This window comes from Ascaphus truei, chromosome 17 (assembly GCF_040206685.1).
Source record: "Ascaphus truei isolate aAscTru1 chromosome 17, aAscTru1.hap1, whole genome shotgun sequence".
Taxonomy (NCBI): Eukaryota; Metazoa; Chordata; class Amphibia; order Anura; family Ascaphidae; genus Ascaphus; species Ascaphus truei.
Window position 1 is genome coordinate 13,481,559 of NC_134499.1, and position 24,303 is coordinate 13,505,861.

General features: G+C 46.2%; 1 protein-coding gene across 9 annotated transcripts in view; it reads right to left on the minus strand.

Annotated features, from left to right (window-relative positions):
* Positions 1 to 24,303, minus strand: part of LOC142467959 (cytochrome P450 2D6-like) — a 42,908-nt gene that overhangs the window by 15,497 nt on the left and 3,108 nt on the right. For 5 of the 9 annotated variants that reach the window (XM_075573993.1, XM_075573992.1, XM_075573984.1 and 2 more), the window contains exons 2-6: positions 18,136 to 18,307; positions 14,677 to 14,829; positions 12,149 to 12,309; positions 11,580 to 11,753; positions 7,137 to 7,278 (exon numbers count right to left, since the gene is read on the minus strand). In XM_075573993.1, coding sequence (XP_075430108.1) covers positions 7,137 to 7,278; positions 11,580 to 11,753; positions 12,149 to 12,309; positions 14,677 to 14,829; positions 18,136 to 18,307 — 802 coding nt within the window. Of the gene's footprint in view, positions 1 to 7,136; positions 7,279 to 11,579; positions 11,754 to 12,148; positions 12,310 to 14,676; positions 14,830 to 18,135; positions 18,308 to 18,842; positions 18,921 to 23,818; positions 23,842 to 24,303 lie in introns of those variants that run through there. The other 4 variants (XM_075573988.1, XM_075573989.1, XM_075573991.1 and 1 more) reach the window with 3 other exon arrangements.

Sequence of the window (24,303 nt, forward strand, 5' to 3'; positions counted from 1 at the left end):
ATTAGCTTGTAAATATTCTCCTTAATCACCACACAGGAAGAATTTTTGGAGGCAGCCTCCCAGACACCTTCCCTGACATCAAGGTCCAAATTGGTATTTAACTCCTCCTCCCAGGATGTCATATATTTATCAGGGATTTGGCTATTTTTGACAGGCGTCAAACTATGGTATAGCCTGGAAGTAATGCCCTTCATAACAGGCTGACGTACACACCAGTCTTCATATAGCGTTAACACATGTGGTTGGTTTGGCTTGTAGATGGATTGGATATAGTACCTAACTTGGAGAAATCTGAAGAATTCAGAGGAGGGAATATCGTGGCTCATTTGTAACGAGATGAACGGAGGGACTTTACCTTTGGTGAGAATATCATTAACTCTTAGGAGTCCTTTTTGGACCCAAAGGTTGGATTGTTGGTTATTAGTGTAAAAAGGGAGGGAGGGATCTGAAAACAGGGGTTGCATGAGGGATGGGGTACCAGTCAGTTGGAACCTAACTTTAAGGGAGTCCCAAAGATTACATGCAAAAGATAACACCGGGTTTGTGTAAACCTCAGCTGGTCTGGATTTTCTATTAAGCCAGAGGAGAGTCTTAATTTCGCATGGGGAGCAGATCGATTCTTCTAGTTCAACCCATCTTTTTTCGGTTGGGTTTGAATGCCAACTAACTAGTTGCCCTAGTTGTGCCGCTCTATAGTACTTTGTAGATTTGGGAGGGCTAAGCCTCCTTCTAGCTTAGATTTATAAAGGATATCTTTGCGGACTCTAGGACGTCTATGTTGCCATACAAATTTCAGAATTTTATTTTGAATATTGTTTAGGTCTTTCTGACATATCTTAACTGGGAGAGTTTGGAAGAGGTACAGGATTCTAGGTAAGATGTTCATTTTAATAGTGGCGATCCTTCCGAACCAAGAGATGATGTAAGGATTCCAGGTGGACAAGTCTTTTGCAACTTGGTCAAATAAAGGTTTAAAGTTTGTTTTGTATAGGGATGAGTAGTCTTTTGTTATTTGAACCCCTAAATATTTAATGTGGGTCTGGTTCCATTTGCCTTGGTTTTAAAGGTTGTATTCTGGTCGGTACTTATATTTTTTCACAGGCTAAATTGTTCTGCTCCAGGCGTGAATTAGTTAATTGTTTCATTGTTCGGGATGGAGTCTGAATTGTTTAGGGATGTAAATAATGATTGCTAATTGATTTTTGTTTACTTGGTTGATTCATTTGCAGAATGTATATGGTGCATAGATTTTATGCATCATTTATATTGGAATGTGAGGTGTTTCATTGGCTTTTCATTGGTTTGTGATGATTTAGATTGTAAGATCAGTTAGGATTATTAAAGGAAATTGATTTTAATGTAGTGTGTCTATGGAGAAGTGTTATTTGTAGGACAGTATGGTTTTGATAACCCTTCTACATTTATTTGTATATTGGTTCATCATCATCATGTGTGTGTATATACTGTATATATATATATATATATATATATATATACTGTATCTCTCTCTCTCTCTCTCTCTCTGTATATATATACAGTATATATATATATATAGTTGCATGATGAAGCCACTGTACAAATTCATGGGTGAAGGGTGGGTATCGGGCCAGTGTGGCTTAACCCCTTAATCACCTTTGCGGTTATTATCTGATAAGGTGTTTAAGGGGTTAATTGATATCTGAATGTACTTGCAATGTATTGGCTTTGTATTTGCTATGTATTTTGTGGTGTATGGTGTTCAGGGATAGCCTTGGTTTTAAAGGTTGTATTATGGTTGGTACTTATATATTTTAGGGATGTAAATAATGATTGCTAATTGATTTTTGTTTACTTGATTGGTTGTAATGTATTGATTGGAATGTGAGGTGTTTCATTGCCATTTCATTAGCATTTGATGATTTAGATTGTAAGATCAGTTAGGATTATTATCCACCTTTAAGACCCACCTTAAGACACATCTGCTTAAAGAAGCATATGAGTAGCACTGGATAATCATGGACACATGACACAAAGCTTGGCCCCCTGCAGACGCACTTACTAGTATTCCCTCCTACTGTCTCTGTACGTTCTCCCTACCTACCAATTAGATTGTAAGCTCCTCGGAGCAGAGACTCCTTCCTTAATGTTACTTTTACAGTATGTCTGAAGCACTTATTCCCATGATCTGTTATTTATATTTGTTATTTATATGACATGTATTACTACTGTGAAGCGCTATGTACATTTTATGGCGCTATACAAATAAAGACATACATACATACATACATTGTAATGTAGTGTGTCTGTATGGAGAAGTGTTATTTGTAGGACAGTATGGTTTTGATAACCCTTCTACATTTATTTGTATATTGGTTCATCATGTGTGTATATACAGTATATATATATATATATATATATATATATATATATATATATATATATATCTGTATATATATACAGTATATATATATATAGTTGCATGATGAAGCCACTGTACAAATTCATGGGTGAAGGGTGGGTATCGGGCCAGTGTGGCTTAACCCCTTAATCACCTTTGCGGTTATTATCTGATAAGGTGTTTAAGGGGTTAATTGATATCTGAATGTACTTGCAATGTATTGGCTTTGTATTTGCTATGTATTTTGTGGTGTATGGTGTTCAGGGATAGCCTTGGTTTTAAAGGTTGTATTATGGTTGGTACTTATATATTTTAGGGATGTAAATAATGATTGCTAATTGATTTTTGTTTACTTGATTGGTTGTAATGTATTGATTGGAATGTGAGGTGTTTCATTGCCATTTCATTAGCATTTGATGATTTAGATTGTAAGATCAGTTAGGATTATTATCCACCTTTAAGACCCACCTTAAGACACATCTGCTTAAAGAAGCATATGAGTAGCACTGGATAATCATGGACACATGACACAAAGCTTGGCCCCCTGCAGACGCACTTACTAGTATTCCCTCCTACTGTCTCTGTACGTTCTCCCTACCTACCAATTAGATTGTAAGCTCCTCGGAGCAGAGACTCCTTCCTTAATGTTACTTTTACAGTATGTCTGAAGCACTTATTCCCATGATCTGTTATTTATATTTGTTATTTATATGACATGTATTACTACTGTGAAGCGCTATGTACATTTTATGGCGCTATACAAATAAAGACATACATACATACATACATTGTAATGTAGTGTGTCTGTATGGAGAAGTGTTATTTGTAGGACAGTATGGTTTTGATAACCCTTCTACATTTATTTGTATATTGGTTCATCATGTGTGTATATACAGTATATATATATATATATATATATATATATATATATATATATATATATATATATCTGTATATATATACAGTATATATATATAGTTGCATGATGAAGCCACTGTACAAATTCATGGGTGAAGGGTGGGTATCGGGCCAGTGTGGCTTAACCCCTTAATCACCTTTGCGGTTATTATCTGATAATGTGTTTAAGGGGTTCATTGATATCTGAATGTAATTGCAATGTATTGGCTTTGTATTTGCTATGTATGTTGTGGGCAAGACAAGGATGTTGCTGGCGACGGACACTGCGTATTGATGAGGTCAGTAGTACTTTATTTATTATAATATGCTAGTTAATGTTTTTAATAATGGGCAATTAATCTATTATCCATATCTGGATAATAGTTATTTTGCACATTATTGTACTGTAGGTGTTGGGGGGGGGGGGGTTGTATGTATTGAATGTATAGGCCAGGTTTATTTTTTTTTACATTCAGGGTTGGTTCCGTGGTTCTGCGTGGGACCTCTGGAGACCACCTGTGGATCGCCTCGGGTATCCCACGGGTATCAGGCTAGTGGTTCCACGGGTGACACATGCGGGGATGAAGCGGTGGTTTCACATCTGTGGGGGCACCGCCGACCCGTAGTCTGCGGGGATGAAGATGTGTGGTCCCACTTCTGTGGGGGCACCGCCGACCCGTAGGTGCGGGGATGATGATGTGTGGTCCCACTTCTGTGGGGGCACCGCGGACCCATAGTGAGCATTTGTGAGTTCCCCAGACCCCCGAGGGAACCACCCGGGGCCCCACAGACACCTGTGGGTCTGACCCGGGGCTCCCAGACATCCGCGGGCCTACCGTGGGGACCCAATTGTGGCCCACGGTGACCCAAGGAGACCACCTGGGGGCCATGGTGCTGGCGGGACCCACCTGCAGGCCTCCAGAACCTGTGTAAAAAGGGCTGCTGGTAAACTGTAGGTCTGTCCAGGTGCCCCGCCAGCCCACCGGGGACTCACGTGGGGCTGCGTTATGAACCCTGTATGTAAAAGAATAAATCTTGTATTTATGGGGGGGCACAGGGGGTGGGTAATGTATTTAATAAATAGAATGATGTTTATTGTGGGGCACTGTATTGTTTTTATTGTTGGTACTGGGGGTGGGGGAGGGGGGGTGTTTCCCCAACGGTATGTGGGTAGGCCTCCCTTGTGGGTACTGGGTGGTTAGGCCTCACGGAGGGGGGTTAGTGTAGGAGGGTATGTAGGCATCCCGAGTGGTGGGTGAGGGTGGGTTAACCCCTTAATGACTGTAGCGGTTAATAACCGCTATGGTGATTAAGGGGTTAGGGGACATTACTTTGTATGTTTTAATTTTTGTCTCTTTTTTGCAGCAGCGGAGGGGCCATGTGCAGGTGGGTAGTGGGTAGTGGATAGTGGGTAGTGGGTAGTGGGTGTGGGTGTGGTTATTTACACGAGATCCCCCTCCCCACATTTACATACAGTACACTGCACTCACAGAAACACAGGCCAGGGAGATTTACCTGACACAATAGGGGGAGGGGGGCTTACACAGATTAGTCAAAGCAGGGAAGTTTAGCAGACACAATAGGGGGAGGTTTTTTTTTACATAGATTACAGTGAAGGCAGGGAATCTTAACACACACAATAGGGGGAGGGTTTTTTACATAGATTACAGTGAAGGCAGGGAGGTTTAAAACACACAATAGGGGGAGGGTTTTTTACATAGATTACAGTGAAGGCAGGGAGGTTTAAAACACACAATAGGGGGAGGGTTTTTTACATAGATTACAGTGAAGGCAGGGAGGTTTAACACACACATTAAAAATATGTATGTAATGTATTTATTGTTTATTCTGCCTTAACCCTTCATTGCCTTAGCGGCTATACGCTATGGCAATGAAGCAGCATTTCTGTATTTTTAATAATATTGTGCAGGAGCAGGGGGTCCCCTGAGCATTAATTTCTGGCTCAGGGAACCCCCTGCTCACTGTACAATATTATTAAAAATACAGAAATGCTGCTTCGTTACCATAGCACATAGCCGCTAAGGTAAAGAACGATTCTTTATTGATGTGTGTGTTTTATTTATACTGTACATGTGCAGAGGGTCTCCGGAGCAGAACCGCTGTGGTTTTAGGTCCGGGGACCCCCTGCTCCCCGAGATACAGGCCCCTTTGTGGGGTGCCGGTATCCCTCTGCTTGGTTTACAGGCCGCGGTCACGTGTTCGGGACCTTTAAACGCAGAGGGATACCGGCACCTCATAAAGGGGGCTGTATCTTGGGAAGCAGGGTGTCCCCCGACCTGAAACTAACGCGGTTCAGCTCCGGAGACCCCCTGCACATCTACACTATAAATAAAAATGTATTTCAAATGTATTTATTTATATTCATTTATTTATTTATTTATTTAGATTTATTTTTATTTTTTTTGGGCGGCTGCTGTGTGTGAGTTTTTTTTATTGTGGGTAGTGGGGGTGGGTGAAGGGGGTATTAGCCCCAACGGTGGTTGTTTAGGGCTTGCGGGGGGTAGCGGGAGGGGTTAACCCCTTCATGACCGTTGCGGTATTAACTGCTACGGTCGTGAAGGGGTTAAGTGCACCCGCAACCCCGTGCAAGTCCTAAACTCACACCAAGGGCCAAATACCCGCTTCACCCACCCCCGCTACCCACAATAAAGCGGGCACGGTGGGTTAACCCCTTCATTCTTAGCGGCTATACGCTATGGCAATGAAGCAGCATTTTTGTATTTTTAATAATATTGTGCAGGAGCAGGGGGTCCCCTGAGCATTAATTTCTGGCTCAGGGAACCCCCTGCTCACTGTACAATATTATTAAAAATACAGAAATGCTGCTTCGTTACCGTAGCACATAGCCGCTAATGTAAGGAACGAGTGTTTATTTATATATGTTTTTTATTCATACTGTACATGTGCAGAAGGTCTCCGCAGCAGAAACGTTTTGGTTTTAGGTCCGGGGACCCCCTGCTCCCCGAGATATAGGCCCCTTTAGAGGGTGCCGGTATCCCTCTGCTTTGTTTACAGGTCGCGGTCACGTGATCGGGACCTTCAAACGCAAAGGGATACCGGCACCTCATAAAGGGGGCTGTATCTCGGGAAGCAGGGGGTCCCCCGACCTGAAACCAACGCAGTTCAGCTCCGGAGACTCCCTGCACATGTACACTATGAATAAAAATGTACAGTACTGTATGTTAGGGGTTATAGGGGACGGCTTCAAAGACAACAGCTCGCAAACGCCCCCATGTGTTTTTACACGGCATTGCAGTATTGCAGCCAGCGGGAATAAAATGCTTAAAACACAGCCGGGAAAATAACGCAATACACTCCGGCCGAAAACGATACAAAACCGAACATCACCGGGATATACCCAAATTTGCGGAACTAGCCGAGTTAGAATAAAGTTGGTCGCCTCTGTCCTTGCAGATGTAGTGTGGGTAGAGAGTGCTTCTGTGTCTGAAGTGCAGTGTATCAAGGTATGGCAGTGTAAAACAGAAAGGCCTTGCTGGGGCCAATAGCAGGCAGTTACTCACTCAGAGTCCAGGGTGAAAAGGAAGTGAGGGGTAAGGGTCACACTAGAAGGGAAGTGAGACTATACTAACTGTCAGCAAGGACAGGGGGTTAGGAATAGCCCACTCTCAGCTATGAGAATAGGAGATTGCAGGCAACCAACACTGACTAGGGCTGTGTAAACAACATGTAACAATAATGTTGCCTTTTCACATGCAGCTAGCTGCTGGGACAGGGAAAATAGCAGGCAGCTAAACTAGGGAGACATGAATCCCATGAGCTGCAAAGGGAGACAGAGAAATGTGGAATCTTGTTCCAGGACACAGTTCCTACAGATACTTACTCTGGACATCTGGACACAGCAGCATAAACAGCAGAGCCCATCTCAGCGTGGTGGTTGAAGTTTCTGTGCCGCCTATAAACAAGTCAACTGGTGTATAGAGAAGATTCTTCTTATTAAAACTGCTGTCTTTGTCTTCTTTTACCTTACAGATAAAGGACATAGAAACATAGGGGGCATTTGCTAAAGACCCCCAACTGCAAAACTGGGGCTCTGCGGTTAGGGGAGTTAGACAGACTAGCGCGGGGAGAAAGCAGAGCTGGGAGATGGGACCGTTCAGTTTTTAATACGTTGGTCAAAATATGGATCAGAATGGCCAAGGGGGTTTGGTGGAGGTCTTCGGCCTGAAAGGTTCACTTGTCTGGTAGGGCTGATTCTGAAGTTAATTGGGGTTTGGTCCCTATTTATTCATGAAGAACGGGATGCTTTGACTGGGACCAGTCGGGGGTTTAAGAGAGTCCAGATTTTGCCTCTTTTTTTATGGTCAATTAAGCCATCTTTTGGAGTTACGTTCTCTACTTTGTCTTTGTTCGGGTGGTGCGATGTAAACTCTCTTTTACTCTGTGGGGGGTTTAAGGAATGTCTTTAAAACCGGGGTTTTGATCCAGCCTTGATTGGCTCGCATTGCTTAGAGGTACGGGCTGGAATGGATTCTGCTCCCTTACGGTTGGATGATCGTGTTATTAAAAGGATCGAGCGGTCAGAGACATGTAGGTTTCAGAGCTATGTTAGATTTCACGTTATTTTAGCTACTGGCATAGCTAGGATTTAAGTTTTTTTTTTTTTTTTTTTTTTACTGTTTATGAAGTTTCCAGATTTTAAGAGAATGGATGGTTGGGGGAATCCTACATCCAGTGAGGGGAACAGCAGGTGCAAAACAGGCCTTACAGGAACTTCTCGGGTTTGCAGGGGGACTGTTCTTATGTTTCCTGGAGGGTTCCTCCGGAACAGGTTCAAGTGAAACACTGGATATGTTGGTGCCTCATGCAGGGAGAAACAACTTGGGGCATGTCCAGATAGTGGATCTAATGAATGGGATTTGGTGGAATTCGGTATTAGTATGGTTGGAGGTTGTCCACAGGTGTCCAGATAACAGATACAGAAGTACACAAAACTAAACTGGGGAGCTGAGTATTTGGCAAGAGTGATGGAGGTGAGGCCTTATGGTTTAGGGTTTGGTAAGAGTGATGAGAGGCATGGCCTTATGGTATAGGGATTGGAAAGAGGTGGGATAGGTTTTTACCATAAGGACGGAGTGCATCTGTCACGATAAAGCCATGTAAGAGTTAATGTTTGTATGCAGAATGGTAGCCAAGAGGTTACCTTTCTTACTAAAATAACTTTTTATTCTGTTTCCTTTCTGCGGTGAAGGTTTACGTCATAAAAATCTACCAGTCAATGACTTAAGTGGCGATCAAACAATTAAGGTCAGGCCTGTTGTTTTCTCAGGAACTAACTGCTTACATGTGTCATGACAGTGAGAAGGTGCAGATACCCAGGGAGAAGGTACAGATACCCAGTGAGAAGGTGCAGATACCCAGTGAGAAGATACAGATACCCAGTGAGAAGGTGCAGATACCCAGTGAGAAGGTACAGATACCCAGTGACAAGGTGCAGATACCCAGTGAGAAGGTGCAGATACCCAGTGAGAAGGTGCATATACCCAGTGAGAAGATGCAGATACCCAGTGACAAGGTACAGATACCCAGTGAGAAGGTGCAGATACCCAGTGAAAAGTGCAGATACCCAGTGAGAAGCTACAGATACCCAGTGAGAAGGTGCAGATACCCAGTGAGAAGGTACAGATACGGTACCCAGTGAGAAGGTGCAGATACCCAGTGAGAAGGTGCAGATACACAGTGAGAAGGTGCAGATACCCAGTGAGAAGGTGCAGATACCCAGTGAGAAGATGCAGATACCCAGTGAGAAGATGCAGATACCCAGTGAGAAGGTACAGTTTCCCAGTGAGAAGGTACAGATACCCAGTGAGAAGGTAAAGATACCCAGTGAGAAGGTAAAGATACCCAGTGAGAAGGTACAGATACCCAGTGAGGAGGTATAGATACCCAGTGACAAGGTACAGATACCCAGTGACAAGGTACAGATACCCAATGAGAAGGTACAAACACCCAGTGAGAAGGTACAGATAGCCAATTGGGAGAGCTTCAAAGGCCATCATACACATATTCCTTACATATCAGACACACGGGTGACTGGAGGAACACTCTATTGCTTCCATTACAGATTAACATTAATTAAGACAATCCATCTACGGTACAATTCTTATTGACGACATGTATAAATTAGTGAACTGCCAATGTTCACTCTCAAGGTGACAGATGGTCACCTATGCATTTGTCAGATTCCTCTGGGTGCAATGATGTTTACCATTAATCTGCTACCGGGACGTAGTTATTAAGTATTGTATACTACCCAAATAAATTGGAGATATAAGAATTCTCCTCTTTCACCTGTGTAGTCATAAAACTGTCTGTAGCCCAGAGACGGTGTAACGCCTGAATGCCTGTAGACCTGGCCAGTCTCCAATACTGAGGTGGGTATGGGTATAACACGCACCCACAGCAGTGAGGGCGTGCCCGGAGTGTGGTAAGATGCATTGCCGGGCATGGTGAGAAGGGTGCCGAGGGTAGAGAACCGAGAGCCGTAGGTGAGGGGCAGGAGAGAGCAGCGTAGTAAGGTCCAAAGCCGAGTCCAGGGAGTAGTGAGGTACATGAAGTCAACGAGAGCCAAGATGAAATCCAAGGGTATCCAACGGGGGCAGGGACAGGAACTAGAGCTGTAATACAGAAGAGAGCCAGGCATAGACGACCGAACAACCGAAGCCACAGAAGAACTATGCAGAGCGAGGAAGGAGAGGGCAGACTGGGGTTATATATGCAGGAGGACCAATGAGAGCAAGAGGTGGAGCGGAGGCCTGTCTGAGCAAGCCCAGGGATAGGTTAAGGTGCCCAGAGTGTGAGTCAGCAAAGTGAGTGGTAGCTGATGGGAGGTGGAGCCAGCGGTGCGGGAGGACGGCAAAGAGGATCGGGTGCACGCATGCCCTGTAAGGTTCCCGTGCGTGCCCGAGACGCGTGTGGGAGGATGCGGCGTGCGCCGCGGAGGAGGGGCATGGCGTCCGACCGGAGGAGGTAAGGAGCCGACGGGGAGGGGGTCTGGGACGAGCGGCCGCACTGGCAGCCTGGGTGACGGGGACCCGCTGAGAGGCGCGTGTCCCCCGATCCCTTACAGATGGTGACAGAACACACCCACACACCAGCCTTTCACACCACCTGGAGTCTGTCACAGGTGAAAGAGTTGTGTGGAATAAGAATGTGTGTGTGAATGTCACATGGCCCATCTTCTTCCTAGGGGAGTAATTTGTGTGTGTGGATCTCATAATCTTCTACCTCACAACCCCTTGAGGAACCTATGACAGGACTTTCACCCGTAATGTATAGGTTTTCTGTTTTACTCCTTCTGTATGTCATTGTGTAATCCTTTTCTGTAACCAGCACTGTACGCCTTTTTCTATTAGAAATGAGGACCAAGGACTGCTTAGCCCTTAAATTAATCCTGGTGGTGGTGGCAGCGTAACTGTGGTGTAAAATGACAGTTTTGGGGGTATGAATTCATAGTGTCCCACAAGGAGGTGACTGAGCGGCCAGTTGCTGTATTGTTATCCCCTTTCTCACTTACACACGTGCACACGAGTAAGCATGTATGTGACCGCATCTCTCAGAGACTGCTCCAGATATTTTAACTCGAGTTTGGTGGAAGGGCATCGAATGAGCTTCATGGCTAGTGGGGGCAGGGTGAAATAGCCTTGGCTTTGGGGCAGGGTGGACTGGTCAACTAGGTCCATTTTGTGAAGATCTCTGGATGTTTACAGTCTTTATTGAGTTCTCGGGTCTGGGCCAGGCGTGCCGGGCCTATGGGTGTCCTCCCAGGGGGTTACGTTTGGGAATCGGTGTGGCTCACTGAGCCCGGACCAGTGACCCGAGAATAGCTGGAGTTGACAATAGGGAGGGATTGTAAACTGGCCAGGTCAATCATCCTATTATTGAATCAATTTAATATAAACTGGGGGGCATTTTACCCACAATACAGCCTTTGGTGTTTTCTGTTTTAGGGGAGGGGTTGTGCCCAAACTAAGTGCTGGCATCAAGGGATCAAGGGTCAAGAAAGAATGCAACACAAAGATTCCATAGTCATTATTCCCAAGCACGTTCTAAATCCTTGCAATAAAAAGGTTAAACAAAATGGCAGCAGGGACACTTCATGAGGGAAAACTAAAAGGGCAGGGACAGTGGCGTAGCTAGACATGCGCGGGCCCCCGGGATATAGCTTTGCCCCTGGGCAGGGATACATTGAGTAGTGCGAGCAGAGCCGCTGCCTCCCGTTTAGACACATTCACATGAATGGGACGTCTCTATATCACGGTCTCACCTTCTCCATCTCCAGCAGGAAGGCGTCTATTAAATCCCTCGTGCAGTTCGGATCCCAGGTTCTCTGATGCTCCGAGATAGTCTCTTGTAGATACTCCAGCATACGAATCTGAGGTTTCAAAATCATCTGAGGCAGCCCAGGCACGTGACATAACAAAGGAACCGCATTGGCGACCTAAACAAACACAGCGCATGTTATTCATTACCAAACGGAGAGATGTTAAAGCTGAATTACGGGTCACCTTCAAATGAGAAAAGGTTGGATATTTATATCAGAGAGGCTCCAGATAAGACAGTTTGGGGCAGACTTATCAAGCGCCGGTACCAGTTAATGCACCCGATCATTAATGCGCGTCAATGAGAGTTAACGCCAGATTTGGCGCACTACCCCATACTGAATCTGCCTCTTTGTCTGATAAGACCGTATATGCTGTCTGTTGGGGTCGAGCCATGTGGACACTCTACTGAAGGCTTTGGGGCCTGTTTCAATACAAATTACATCAAAATAACCCATCTCATGACATGGAGTAGTTAGGTTGGAAATACTGACGTTATGTTGTTCGTCCGCACCTGTGCGAAAAGACCAGACTCCGCTTTCAAGGCCTCTTCAAAAAGATGCTGCAGTCTGTGGAACTTGTCATCGTCATATTCAAATCGGTTGCCAAACACGATGGAGCAAATTAAATTGGAGACAGCGTTATTTACAATCAAATGTGGGTTAAAGGGACGCCCTGTGGTAACAGCAACAACAAAAAAAAGGACACCATATATCAGATATTACCCAGCTCAAGCATGGCCCAAACTCTGAGCCGCCGTACATGTACAGTAATAACTCTACAAAGTGAATTAAATGACTTTGAATTTAAAATCAAAGATAATAAAAATAAGAAATGTAGGGAGGGATAGGTCGTGCAGAATCTGGTAACCCTGTTAATTACAACAAAAGACAGGGGTGCCCAATGCTACATCAAATTGACAAAACATATATGGTAATAAGTAATGGTAATAAGTATAAAGTTTAAATACTTCAATAATAATAGTAAAAAATGCAGGTCCTACACTACACTGTGAACCCTTCCTGTTACCTCTGTATGAGGGGAAGCAACTGCAGTGATTTGTCCATTCAGCAAATTGCCAGAACCTCCCAAGTTAAAAAGGTGTATGGATACGTCTTCTTCAGACTGGTATGTGAAGAAACTTGAAACTCTAAATTATATGGTGGGGCTTCTTAATGAAACAGAAGGTACATTTGAGCTTGAGCAATCTAGATATAAGTTTAAACCTCGATTTACATTTGAACTTTTCTTTCAACTCAGTCCACATGTAACTACTTTCTTTAACATTGGGAAAATAGATATTTTTAAGTTGTTTCCTGTTGTCTGACCTTGAGCCACATGTGGCATATCATTTACAAATAAAGGACTCAAGCTTCCACCTCAGCAACAGGTATCAGTCTGGGGACATAGAAATACGAGGGGTTACACAGTTACAAAGTAGATGTGGTTGACAAAAGACATACGTCCATCAAGTTCAACCTATGCTAAATTTAGATGACAGATACTTTATCTTATATTTGTTATTACAGTATATTGATCCAGAGGAAGGCAAACGAAAAACCCCAGTGTCATATCATCCAATGAAATCTCATAAGGGGAAAATAAATTCCTTCCTGACTCCAAGAATTGGCAATCAGATTACTCACTGGATCAACATCCTTCCCATGTTTACTTATTTGGTATATCCCTGTATACCTTTCCTTTCTAAAAAAAAGATGTCCAACCTTTTTTTGAATATATCTATTGTATCTGCCATCACAGTCTCTATGGGTAATGAATACCACATTGTAACTGCCCTTACTGTAAAGAACCCTTTCCTTTGTTGCTGTTGAAATCTCCTTTCCTCCAACCTTAAAGGATGACCCTGTGTCCTTTGTACTGTCGTTGGCATGAATAGTTCTTTTGAATGCTCCTTGTATTGTCCCTGAATATATTTGTATATAGTTATTATAGTCCCTCTTAGACGACTCTTTTCTAACGCAAAAAAAAAACTAATTTCGCTAGCCTCTCCTCATAAATCAGATCATCCATTCCTATTATTAATTTGGTGGCTCTTCTCTGCACTTTTTCTAGTGCCATAATGTCTTTTCTATGGAGTGTGCCCAAAACTGTACTCCATATTCAAGGTGTGCTCTTACGAATGTTTTAAAGAGGGGTATTATTGTGTTTACTTCCCTTCCATCCATTCCCCGTTTAATGCAAGATAAGATTGTTTGCCTTTGCAGCCACTGCATCACACTGGGAACTATTTCTAAGTCTGTTGTTTACAAGCACTCCTAAATCCTTCCCCCAATTTATCCAAATTTATCCAAATGTAATTTGTAAGTTGCCTGTTTATTCTTTCCAAAATGCATAACCTTAGTGTTGCAGAGTACATGCAACCACACGTGGGTTTCTGCAATGGCTTATTTATTGCGCCTCAAAAATATGGCACACAAAAATAAAACTGCTTCTTTTCAGCATAAGGAACAAACAGAAAATAAGTCCTGAGCAGGGCTTGGCCTTTTCCCAACAAGGGCTCTTCAGAGTCCAGAGAATCAGTTTAGCAAAACAGTATAATGAAGACAGAACGTATAGCAGTAGTTCTCCCTCGGCATTTCATTATATCTCCCTGGGTCAGACAGGATGCATGTGTGTGCAGCCTGGGGGATTTAAAGCTCCTTGATGAGGCAGCTGGGACCAGACTAATTGACAAGACCTTCCCAGCTGAATGTTAACCCGGTCACTGCTGCACTGCAGACCTAAACATAGGTCTGCCAGGCATAGGGCTGGTGATGTTTATTCACCCTGTCACACTTACATTTATCTGTATTAAACCTTATCTGCCATTTACCTGCCCAAGTTTCCAGTCTCTTCTGGAGAGAAATTAGACCCTGCTCTGATTCTACCACCTTACACAATTTAGTGTAATTTAGCAATGATGGAGACTTTGCTCTCTATGCCAACCTCAAAGTCAATAATAAACACGTTAAACCCATTCGCTGAGAGCTCATGGTCACTGCCGAGCTTTATCACCCAGTGACCTGGAGTTGGTTTGGTTACCTTGCTCAGACTGGAGAGCAGAGCACAGATACCCGGCTTCCTCGATCACTTTCTCCTCCAGCGATTTCTTTCCCATCCCAAAGTTCCTCAGTGTAGACAGGGAGAATCTTCTCTGCTCCTTCCAGCCTCTGCCATAATGTGCCATTATGACACCTGTGGACATGGAAAATAGTGACTCGTCTTGTGTTAGAGGAGCGGTTCTGCCTGCTGGCCTTTATTTCTTTCAGCCTACCTGAACCTGCGCTCTAATCCGTGGTCCTCCCTATGACTGAGGACCCTCCCCCAGTTCCTGAGATATGTGTCGTTTCTTATATTGACACGGGAAAAGCTACAAATATGGGGATTGAATATGAATGTGACAAATTCCACAAACAGACAAATCTTTTTGAAGTGGGGTTGAAAGGGAACTCTGGATTTTTGCCACAGGTGGGGAAGAGCAAGGCCCCTAAGCCTGCAGTAAAGTGTTCACAAGGCAAATGTGCCTGCTTACTCTCGCATGCACCACCCAATCAGGTAGCACTTTTCCCATTAAAAATTTTGATTTGTTTAGTCCCAAACCTCACTGATTTCAGTCACTAGAGGTTGAAAGCTCCCGGGGGCCACATTTACATTCTCTTTGCAACCCCTATGGGTACAAGATTTCCTGCACTGCTCTGAGCTGTGATTCTGTAGGAACAAAACCCACATTAGCAGTAACCAGGACCTGTAAGAATCACCAAATTCCACTCTAGTTTTCATTTAATACTAGAATAAGTATGTCTTTAACACAACATCTCTCTCTCCCACAACATCTCTTCCCTCCTTCGCTCACTCTCTCTTCTCCCACTCTCTCACTCCCTTTTCTCTCCACCCGCGTCTCTCCAGCTCTCTCTCCCTTAATACATTTCTCTTCACGTGTCAACAGATACGTACAGATATACAAGACCCCCTGATATAGATTGTGATGCCATCACTGCCCTCTAGGGGCTAGAATGGGGCAGTTGTGGGACTTTGCAGCTCTCATAGAGTTAATCCTCCTTGAAATGGCTGTTCAGATGCTAGTTAATCAAATACTAATAAGCTAATTAGCCTCCTCTGAATAGTCAGGAAGTGCTTTAATAGGATGGAAGCAGCAAGGCACAGTGAGATTGTTTTCCCCAGAGAAGGGGGGGGGGAGACAGAGGAGCTCCCAAGCTAATGGAAGCTGGTTAAAAAGAAGCTGGTAAAGAGTGAGAGACACTGCCGAGAGAGAGCTGTGCTGAAGCAGGGACGTCTGCACCAACACCTGGATTTACAGATAAGCCAAACCCTTATTTGCGGTATACAGAGACTTTATATGCTCAGCAATAATATCTGTTTGGGGTGGAATGAGCTTAGCTATCCACCCGGGTTAGTAAGGGTTGGAGCTGAATGTATAGTTAGATTTCCTAATGGAAATAGTATTTGATTTTATTATTTGTTTTTTCTTAAAGGGACAGTGGGCCCGTTGTTTATTTAATCCCGGTAAATAAAACCCTGCTTAGAAGATACAGTGTTTCCTGCCTTATTTGGGACTAAAAGAGACTGCAACGTGGTGTAGGCATCACAAGATATACAGTATAGATATATAGATATAGATAGCTAGGATAGATGTAGCTATGTCTGGTTTTGGATACCAGTCTGCCCTCCCTGTCATGCAAGCCCTGGTAACAGTGCAGGCAGTGACAGGAACAATCCTGGGTTTTCCCAACAGAAGCAGCTCCCTTGAGTGACAGGGGAGGAGGTGGGAATAGGTCTGTATTCTGCCCAATTCTAGGCTCAGACCTGGTACCTTCTTCCCTTGTACTTAAGGGGCTGCACTACTAAATTTAGTCAGTGCCTCTACCCAATTGAGAGAGGCTGGTCTCACCACAACAAGTATGCGGGACTCTGTCACTTTATATTCCCTCCCCTAGGGGAGTGGAAGTGAGATCATATAACCCAATCCCATCAGGGGGTTGGGGAAGAGTAAGATCAGCTGAAAGGGCCTCAAGCCCCAGAACTGACCCAGGGACCATCCAGAGGCTGACGGCCAGAGAGATTCATAACCGGTATATATACTGTATGCTGTGTATGCGGCAGCAAATTAACTGTTCCTGTTTCATTATACTCCGGCCTGGTGTGCAATCAATCAGGGGGAGTGGAAGTGAGTTCTCCTGCAGGGATTGTCTCCACATCCCGGGGGCCTGCAAAAGATGGAGGCGCTGTCACCATGAGGCTGCAGTCCAAGTCAGCACTGTAGCATGCACGTCTGGCGGGGACGGTGCGTGCACAGCGCTTCACTGCAGATTGCGGTCTTGGGAGAGATTGTGATGGGAGGGGGAGTGGTGGGGGTTTTGCAGGGGCATGGCTATGACCTCACGGGGCTGGTTCGCCCTCATCGGCTGAGCCGCCGGCGTGTTCCAAATACAATTTTTTTGTATTTGAGAGAACTCGTCGTAGAGCGCGGCTGCACCTTCCGCGCGGAGGTAGAGACTGGGACCCGACTGACTGGGGGGCGGTGCTTGTGCGCTTTAGAACGCACTGGGACCGCAGCCTGAGAAATAATAAGTTACTACCCCAGAAGCCTGTCCTGTTCAACAACACTGGCGGAGACTCGGCTCTACTGTAAGCCAGCAGGTATGCACCACCACACCACACATGGTAACGTGATCTCCCAGAGGGTGGGGGAAACACTGCTACATATAGTCTGTGAGGATCCCTAGAGATACAATATAGCGGTACAGCACAAGAGATAATAAAAAAAAAATGGTTTATTGGGTCCAAAATGCACACACACACACACACACACACACACACACACACACACACACACACACACACACACACACACACACACACACACACACACACACACACACACACACACACACACACACACACACACACACACACACACACACACACATATGGGATGGATCCAAAAACGCACTTTTATTTGATTATCTCTTGTGCTGTGCCGGTATGTTGGATCTCTAGGGATCCTCACAGACTTTAACTATTTACCCTTTACCGTGAGTCACACTTACCGCTGCTGAGGCTTTTTTCCAGTGTGGGCTGCTGCTGCCTGCCTCTATATATCTATATAAATATGTCTATATAAGTTATAGCTCGCAGACTTCTATGCAGAATTAGTTGAAATATAAATGAAGGGATACATCTGGGATTACTATTTGGGTGAGTTGACCTGTGAATTCAGAACCCATGTGGCTCTCTCAGTGACAATATATATGGTTTCTAGTACAAAGGGACACGGACAGGTTTCCCAGGGTCCCCAGCTGAGACGTCGAGCATGAGGGGGAAAGGGGTATGTGGGACGTCATTTTGGACCCTGACTGGTGGCTCATTCCATCAGCGAGGAATGCGAGCCAGTTGGAAGTCGGTCCTCGGAGCTGTTCCCCCGTGTCGGCAGCCCTGGTTTGAACCTATTATACAGGGGGATTTGTGAGACGATCGTCTTACCTTTTGAATTCCCAGAGAGCCCAATAGCTTCAAAGATGGGGAAACAGGGCCGGTCCGCTATGTCCTCAGACTGATTGATATGAACTTCTTTCATGACCTCAAACCCGTTCAACACCACTATATTTTGCCAACAGAACTGAAGGCTGAACACATCCCCGTACTGTTTGGTTATCTGTGAACGGAAAGAGCAATTTATCCATTAAATGGGCATTTTCACGTAGGCCCGAAAGGAACGAATGCCAGTGTCGTGCCAGGTTTTACAGGTAAGAACTTCAGTCCTTTGTGGCCAACAAAATGTTTTAAACAACTTATCAGTGTAATTATCTTCCTAAGGCTCCGGCCACGCTGCCGCTGACCGTGTGGTGCTTGGCGAGGCTACTTCTCACAATGTAAATTTTGACGTCCCCGCTCATGCGGTGCGCACGCTTGTGCACGGGCAAACATGCTCACCCACGTTTGGTGCTTACATCAACAAAAAAATTGACTTTGAACCGCGCTCAGCTTGCCTGCAATGCAAGTGTGTCACTGTCACATTGGTCCTAGGAGGGATTTCCCTTTTACAAATAGGTTGATTGACAAGAACAAGTTTAAATATACTGTTAAAATGTCAACGTTTCGGGGTAATACAAAGTTTTAGAGGGGTTTGCCATCTTTATCTAATCTCTTTTGTTGCCAGATTTGCACATACAAATAACCCGGCTTCTTACCCGGCTCTAACGGAGATCACATCAAAGTGACTATAAACATTGGCTCAGTCTCTGAAGCCTTAGCAGGGTGCTGGGTGGGTGCAGGATGGGTGGGTGTAACTAGGTATATACACTGGCAGGGCTCAGTATCTCAGGCCTGTGCAGGGTGCTGGGTGGGTGCAGGCTGGATGTGGGTGTAACTACGTATATACACTGGCAGGGCTCAATATCTCAGGCCTGTGCAGGGTGCTGGGTGGGTGCAGGCTGGGCGTGGGTGTAACGACGTATGTGTATTGGCAGTGCCCAGTATCTCAGGCCTTTGCAGGGTGCTGGGTGGGTGCAGGCTGGATGTGGGTGTAACTACGTATATGTACTGGAGGGTGCTGGGTGGGTGCAGGCTGGGTGTGGATACTTGAATATAACAAGGATGGGCGCCAGGAATGTTTATAAACAAAAAAGTGCTTTAATTGACAGCCGTCAATACCATCGGACAAACACGGACATGGTGGGTACTTGTCAGAAACTCGTGGCAAACAGTATCACTCCGGACTTCCTCTCACTCACGCTCACTGGGGAGGGACGTACACTTGTTACCCGTCGTAAGGGATACATTGTCAGCCTCTTGCATGGGGTTAGTAATGCTCCAGCACTTGTCGAGGGGCCGGTAAGGATTACACGTGGGGCTCCTGAGTTAGTATGTGTTGCATAATGTTGGACTGTTGATTTCCTCCCATAATCCCTCTCCTGGCTTCCTATCAAATTCTGCATTAAGTACAAAGTTCTCTCTGTGTACGCACTGCATGTATATCTTTATATAGCGCCATCCAGGTACACAGCGCTTTACAGCAGTAACACACGGACATTGCAGGAATAAGTGTTTCACACATAAAAGTAACATTAGGAAAGGGAGACCCTGCCCCGAAGAGTTTACAATCTAAGTGGTGAGGAGGGAGAACTTACAGAGACAGTAGGAGGGTTTTTCTGGTAAGTGCGTCTGCAAGGGGCCAAGGTCAGTGTATGAGGTGTATAGTATCAGCCACGGAGCTCCCATACAGTATGCTTCGTTAAAGAGGTGTGTTAGAAGATGGATCTTCAAGGTGGATAGAGAGGGTGCTAGTCGGGTATTGAGGAGAAGGACATTCCAGAGGTGTGGGGCTGTCAGTGAGAAGGGTTTAAGGCAGGAGAGGGCTTTAAATACAAATGGGGTAGAGAGAAGATATCCTTGAACAAAACGCAAGAGTCGAGCAGGTACGTAGCAAGAGATTAGGGCTGAGATGTAAGGAGGGGCAGTGTAGGGTATAGTGAGAGATTAGGGTGAGATGTAAGGAGGGGCAGAGGAGGGTATAGTGAGATATTAGGGCTGAGATGTGAGGAGGGGCAGAGGAGTATATAGCGAGAAAGTTGGGTGAGATGTATGGAGGTGGAGAGGAGGGTATTGTGAGAGATTAGGGTGAGAGATTAGGGTGAGATGTAAGGAGGGGCAGAGGGGTGTATAATGAGATATTAGGGAGAGATTTAAGGAGGGGCAGAGGAGGATATAGTGAGATATTAAGGTGTCGTCTGCATAGAGGTGATATTTAAACCCAAAAGATGTTATTAGGTCACCTAGAGAGAGTATGTACAGAGAAAAGAGAAGAGGTCCCAGGACAGAGCCCTGGGGTACCCCCACAGAGAGATCAATAGAGAAGGAGGAGGTGTTAGCAGAAGAGACACTGAAAGTACGATGGGAGAGGTAGGATGAGATCCAGGATAGAGCTTTGTTCCGAATGCCAAGAGTATGGAGAATGTGGAGGAGAAGAGGGTGGTCCACGGTGTCAAATGCTGCAGAGAGGTCGAGTAATATGAGCAACGTGTAATGACTTATGTCTTTGGCAGCATGGAGGTCATTAGTTATTTTAATGAGGGCTGTTTCAGTCGAGTGAGCAGTGCGGAAGCCAGATTGTAGAGTGTCTAGGAGAGAATGGGTGTTGAGAAAGTGGAGCAAGCGAGAGAATACAAGACATTCAAGTAGTTTAGAGGCAAAAGGCAGGAGGGAGACAGGACGATGTTAGAAAGACAGGTTGGGTCAAGCTTGCTGTTTTTGAGTAATGGTATATGGATATAACTGTTGCATGTTTGAATGAGGAGGGAAAGGTACCAGAGTAGAGTGAGGAATTAAAAATGTGTGTGAGCGTAGGGGTTATAGTAGGAACAAGAGGTTTTAGGAGATGGGAGGGAATGGGGTCAAGAGGGCAAGTGGTAGAGGGAGAGGAGGAGACCAGCAGTGATACATCCTCCTCTGAGACAGCGGAAAAAGAGTCAAGGAAGGCAGGAGGATAATTGGGAAGCGGTGTAGGATGGTCAGAGGAAACAGAGGGAATGTTCTGACATATGGATTCCAACTTTTCCTTCAAATAGTCAGCAAAGCCCTGAGGTGTGATGGAGGAAGAAGAAGAGGTAGCTGAGGGTGGTCTGAGTAGAGAGTCAAAGACAAAAAAGAGTCGGCATGGGTTAGATTTGTGCGTGTTGAATAGTGAAGAAAAGTAGATTTATTTAGCTTAAGAGAGGGCAGAGTTGAAACAGGATAGGATAAATTTGTAGTGAAGGAAATCTGCGAGTGTGTGATTTCCTCCAGAGGCGTTCAGAGGAACAAGTGGAGGAACGCAGCATGCGCGTGTGGAAATTTATCCAGGGTCTGGGGTTAGAAGGACGAGGACGTCAAAGAGAAAGAATGGCATGTCGATCAAGAGAGGAGGATAAGGCTAAGGCCCCGGTCACGCCGCTGTAACGCGCGCCCGCGATATTGGCGGCGCGTTCAGCCGATTTCCCGGTCTGCAGCTCACTGCAGGAGGAGAGACTGGGGGGCGATGCGGGGGAGTGACGGGGGCACGGCCATGACGTCACCCGGCAGGTTCGCCCTCATTGGCTGAACCGCCGGGGGGCGTGCCTAATCGCTCGACGCGAGTCCTGCTCTCAATTCTATTGACAGCAGGAGCAGCTCTCGCCCGAGCGCTGCGGCCCCCCCTCGCAGCGGGCCCGGCGCCATTGAGGGGAGGGCTCTCGTGCATGTAGTTGGCAGCGGGGGCAAGGCCTAAGGCAGAATAGTAGTTCCTGACCAGGTTGTGAGGGGTTATAGGTGGCAGTGAGGACATATAGGTGGGCAGTGAGGACATATAGGTGGGCAGTGAGGAGATAAGCTATTCCTGTAGGGCCATGGCAGAGTTTCAGGAGATAGTACGACGGCTGCAGCTCGAGGCGCAGCCCCCGGTGGAAGGATGGCTGCAGTAGAACTTCCAGGAGCTGTCTGGTGTGATGGGAGCCACGGGAGGAGGTTCAGGTGGGTCCTCTGAGGAATCACTTGAGGGCATTGTCAGAGTGTCGCACAAACTTGCGCACTGGGCCTCCTCCAAGGTGCTGCCCAGATTGCGAGGACAACGGGGCTGCAGGGGATTTTGGGAGTGCTGGATGTGCTCCACACTCAGCCAAAAGGGTACTTGAGCCTGCACGGTCCACAGGGCGCAAGAGGCGGAGCTCGTCAGCACCTGGCCCATCAAGGGGTAAGAGAATACCCCTTCAACTTCAAGATCTTAGGAGGGTCACTTCCCCACAGAATGGGATATTTGGCTGCCACTGGTGCTCCGCCGCCAGGACAACACACCGCAGGTCATCCTGCTGCCAGTCACGTCGTTGCCATCTTTAAATGTCCTCCCAGACAATCCACAGGGCACCTTGCTCAGCCGCCGCTCCAACGGCATTTGTGAGAGTGCCCGGCAGGCCAATCGGGCGGTAGTTGCAGTGTCCTGCTGGGCGCAAGCACGGGCGCACTCACAAATGCCGTCGGAGTGGCGGTGGCCGCGCAAGGGGCCCTGTGGCTGACTTGGAAGACATAAAGATTGCGGCGAGGTGACCGACAGCAAGATGACCGGCGGTGATTCATCCTGGTGGTGGAGTGCAGGTAGCGATTTTGGTTATACCGAATTCCCCATGCCAGTGGGTCTGCTGGGTGGAGAAGGTACCGCCAGCGCCGTTACATAGCGAATGGTAGTTTGCGGGAGGAGGCACGGTAGTGGAGCTGGGGCCGGGCCGATCCCTCTATGACCAGGTTTGTACAGTGGAAGTACAGTAGGGTGGCGCGGTGGAACTATGATGGGCAGTTCCGACAAAAAATGGCTGTCCGCCATCAATAATCTTGGGATACTAAAGATATGGATTTGTAGATTGAGTTCATGACAATGGGGAAGCCGGCATCCTTCCTCGGGGCGTCCGACATCAGGTCATTTTCTGGCCTGGCAGGCGGCAGGAGGAAGGGTCGTTGCTGGGCCTTTAATAAGGGCCAGTGTAAGGTCAGCGGTTACACCGGCATGAGTGTTCATCCTGTGGGGGAAGCCCTCCCCCTGCAGGCAAATGCTCTCGCAAGGGCAAAAGCAGGGACGCAAGCGAGAGGTAGGAGTGCTATTCACCCCCACTAGGGGGCGGTTTTGGTCCATTTGCATGGTTGCGTGTTAAGCAGTGTGACTCGGTTAATGTTCCTTCAGATCGGGTTTGGGAGGGTTCCTGCGGGTTTGGCGGTCCGGGGCTAGTTTAAGGAGTTAAATAGCCCCATTTGTGACGGTTGGTTTGGGGGTAAGTGCCAAGTAACCTTGCCAGACGGGGCTCAGTTACGGTGATGCCTGGCGGTGGCATGGTGGGAAGTGCTCATTGTGCTTTGAGTACCTGGGGCCCATCTCGCCGAGCGGCTGGGACTTGGAACGGTCCCAGCTAACAGGTCATAATTTAAGGGTCATTGGCCTTACCTGTTGGTAGGCAGGGTTCTCCAACCTCCAGACCTTTGTGCTTTATTTGTGGGATGTTTAGAGGAAGGGGCTTGGGGCGCCGCATTGCAGGCTCTGAGGTCATGCATATCAATAGCACGAACGCCCATTATAGTAACGCAAGGGTCCCCGTTATGGCTGAAAATAGCACTTGACGCTGATTTAGTGAGCTCAGGGGATTCACATTCTCAGTTAACGATGCGTTACCTTAAATTAGCACATCTTGAAGGCGATAACGGAGCTCTGTGGATCTCCTCATTAGGTTGTAAGCTCTTCAGGGCAGATATTCCTCACCCTATCCGTTATACTGTATTACAATTCCCTGCATTATAGTGGCTATATTGTAAAGTGTTGAATATAAATTCAAATTTATATACAAACATACATGTCCATATCATACAGTATATATGTTACTAGCTGATATACCCGGCGTTGCCCGGGATTTGATTTTCCTGCGTGGGTAGGGGAGAGACAGGGTGGGTGGGTGGATGGATGAGAGACAGGGTGGGTGGGTGGATGGATGGATGAGGGACAGGGTGGTGGGTGAGAGACTGGGTGGGTGAGTGGTTTGAGAGACAGGGTGGGTGGGTGAGAGACAGGGTGGGTGGGTTTGGGTGAGAGACATGGTGGGTGGGAGGTTGGGTGAGAGGGTTGAGAGACTTTGGTGAGAGACTGGGTGGGTGATAGGGTGG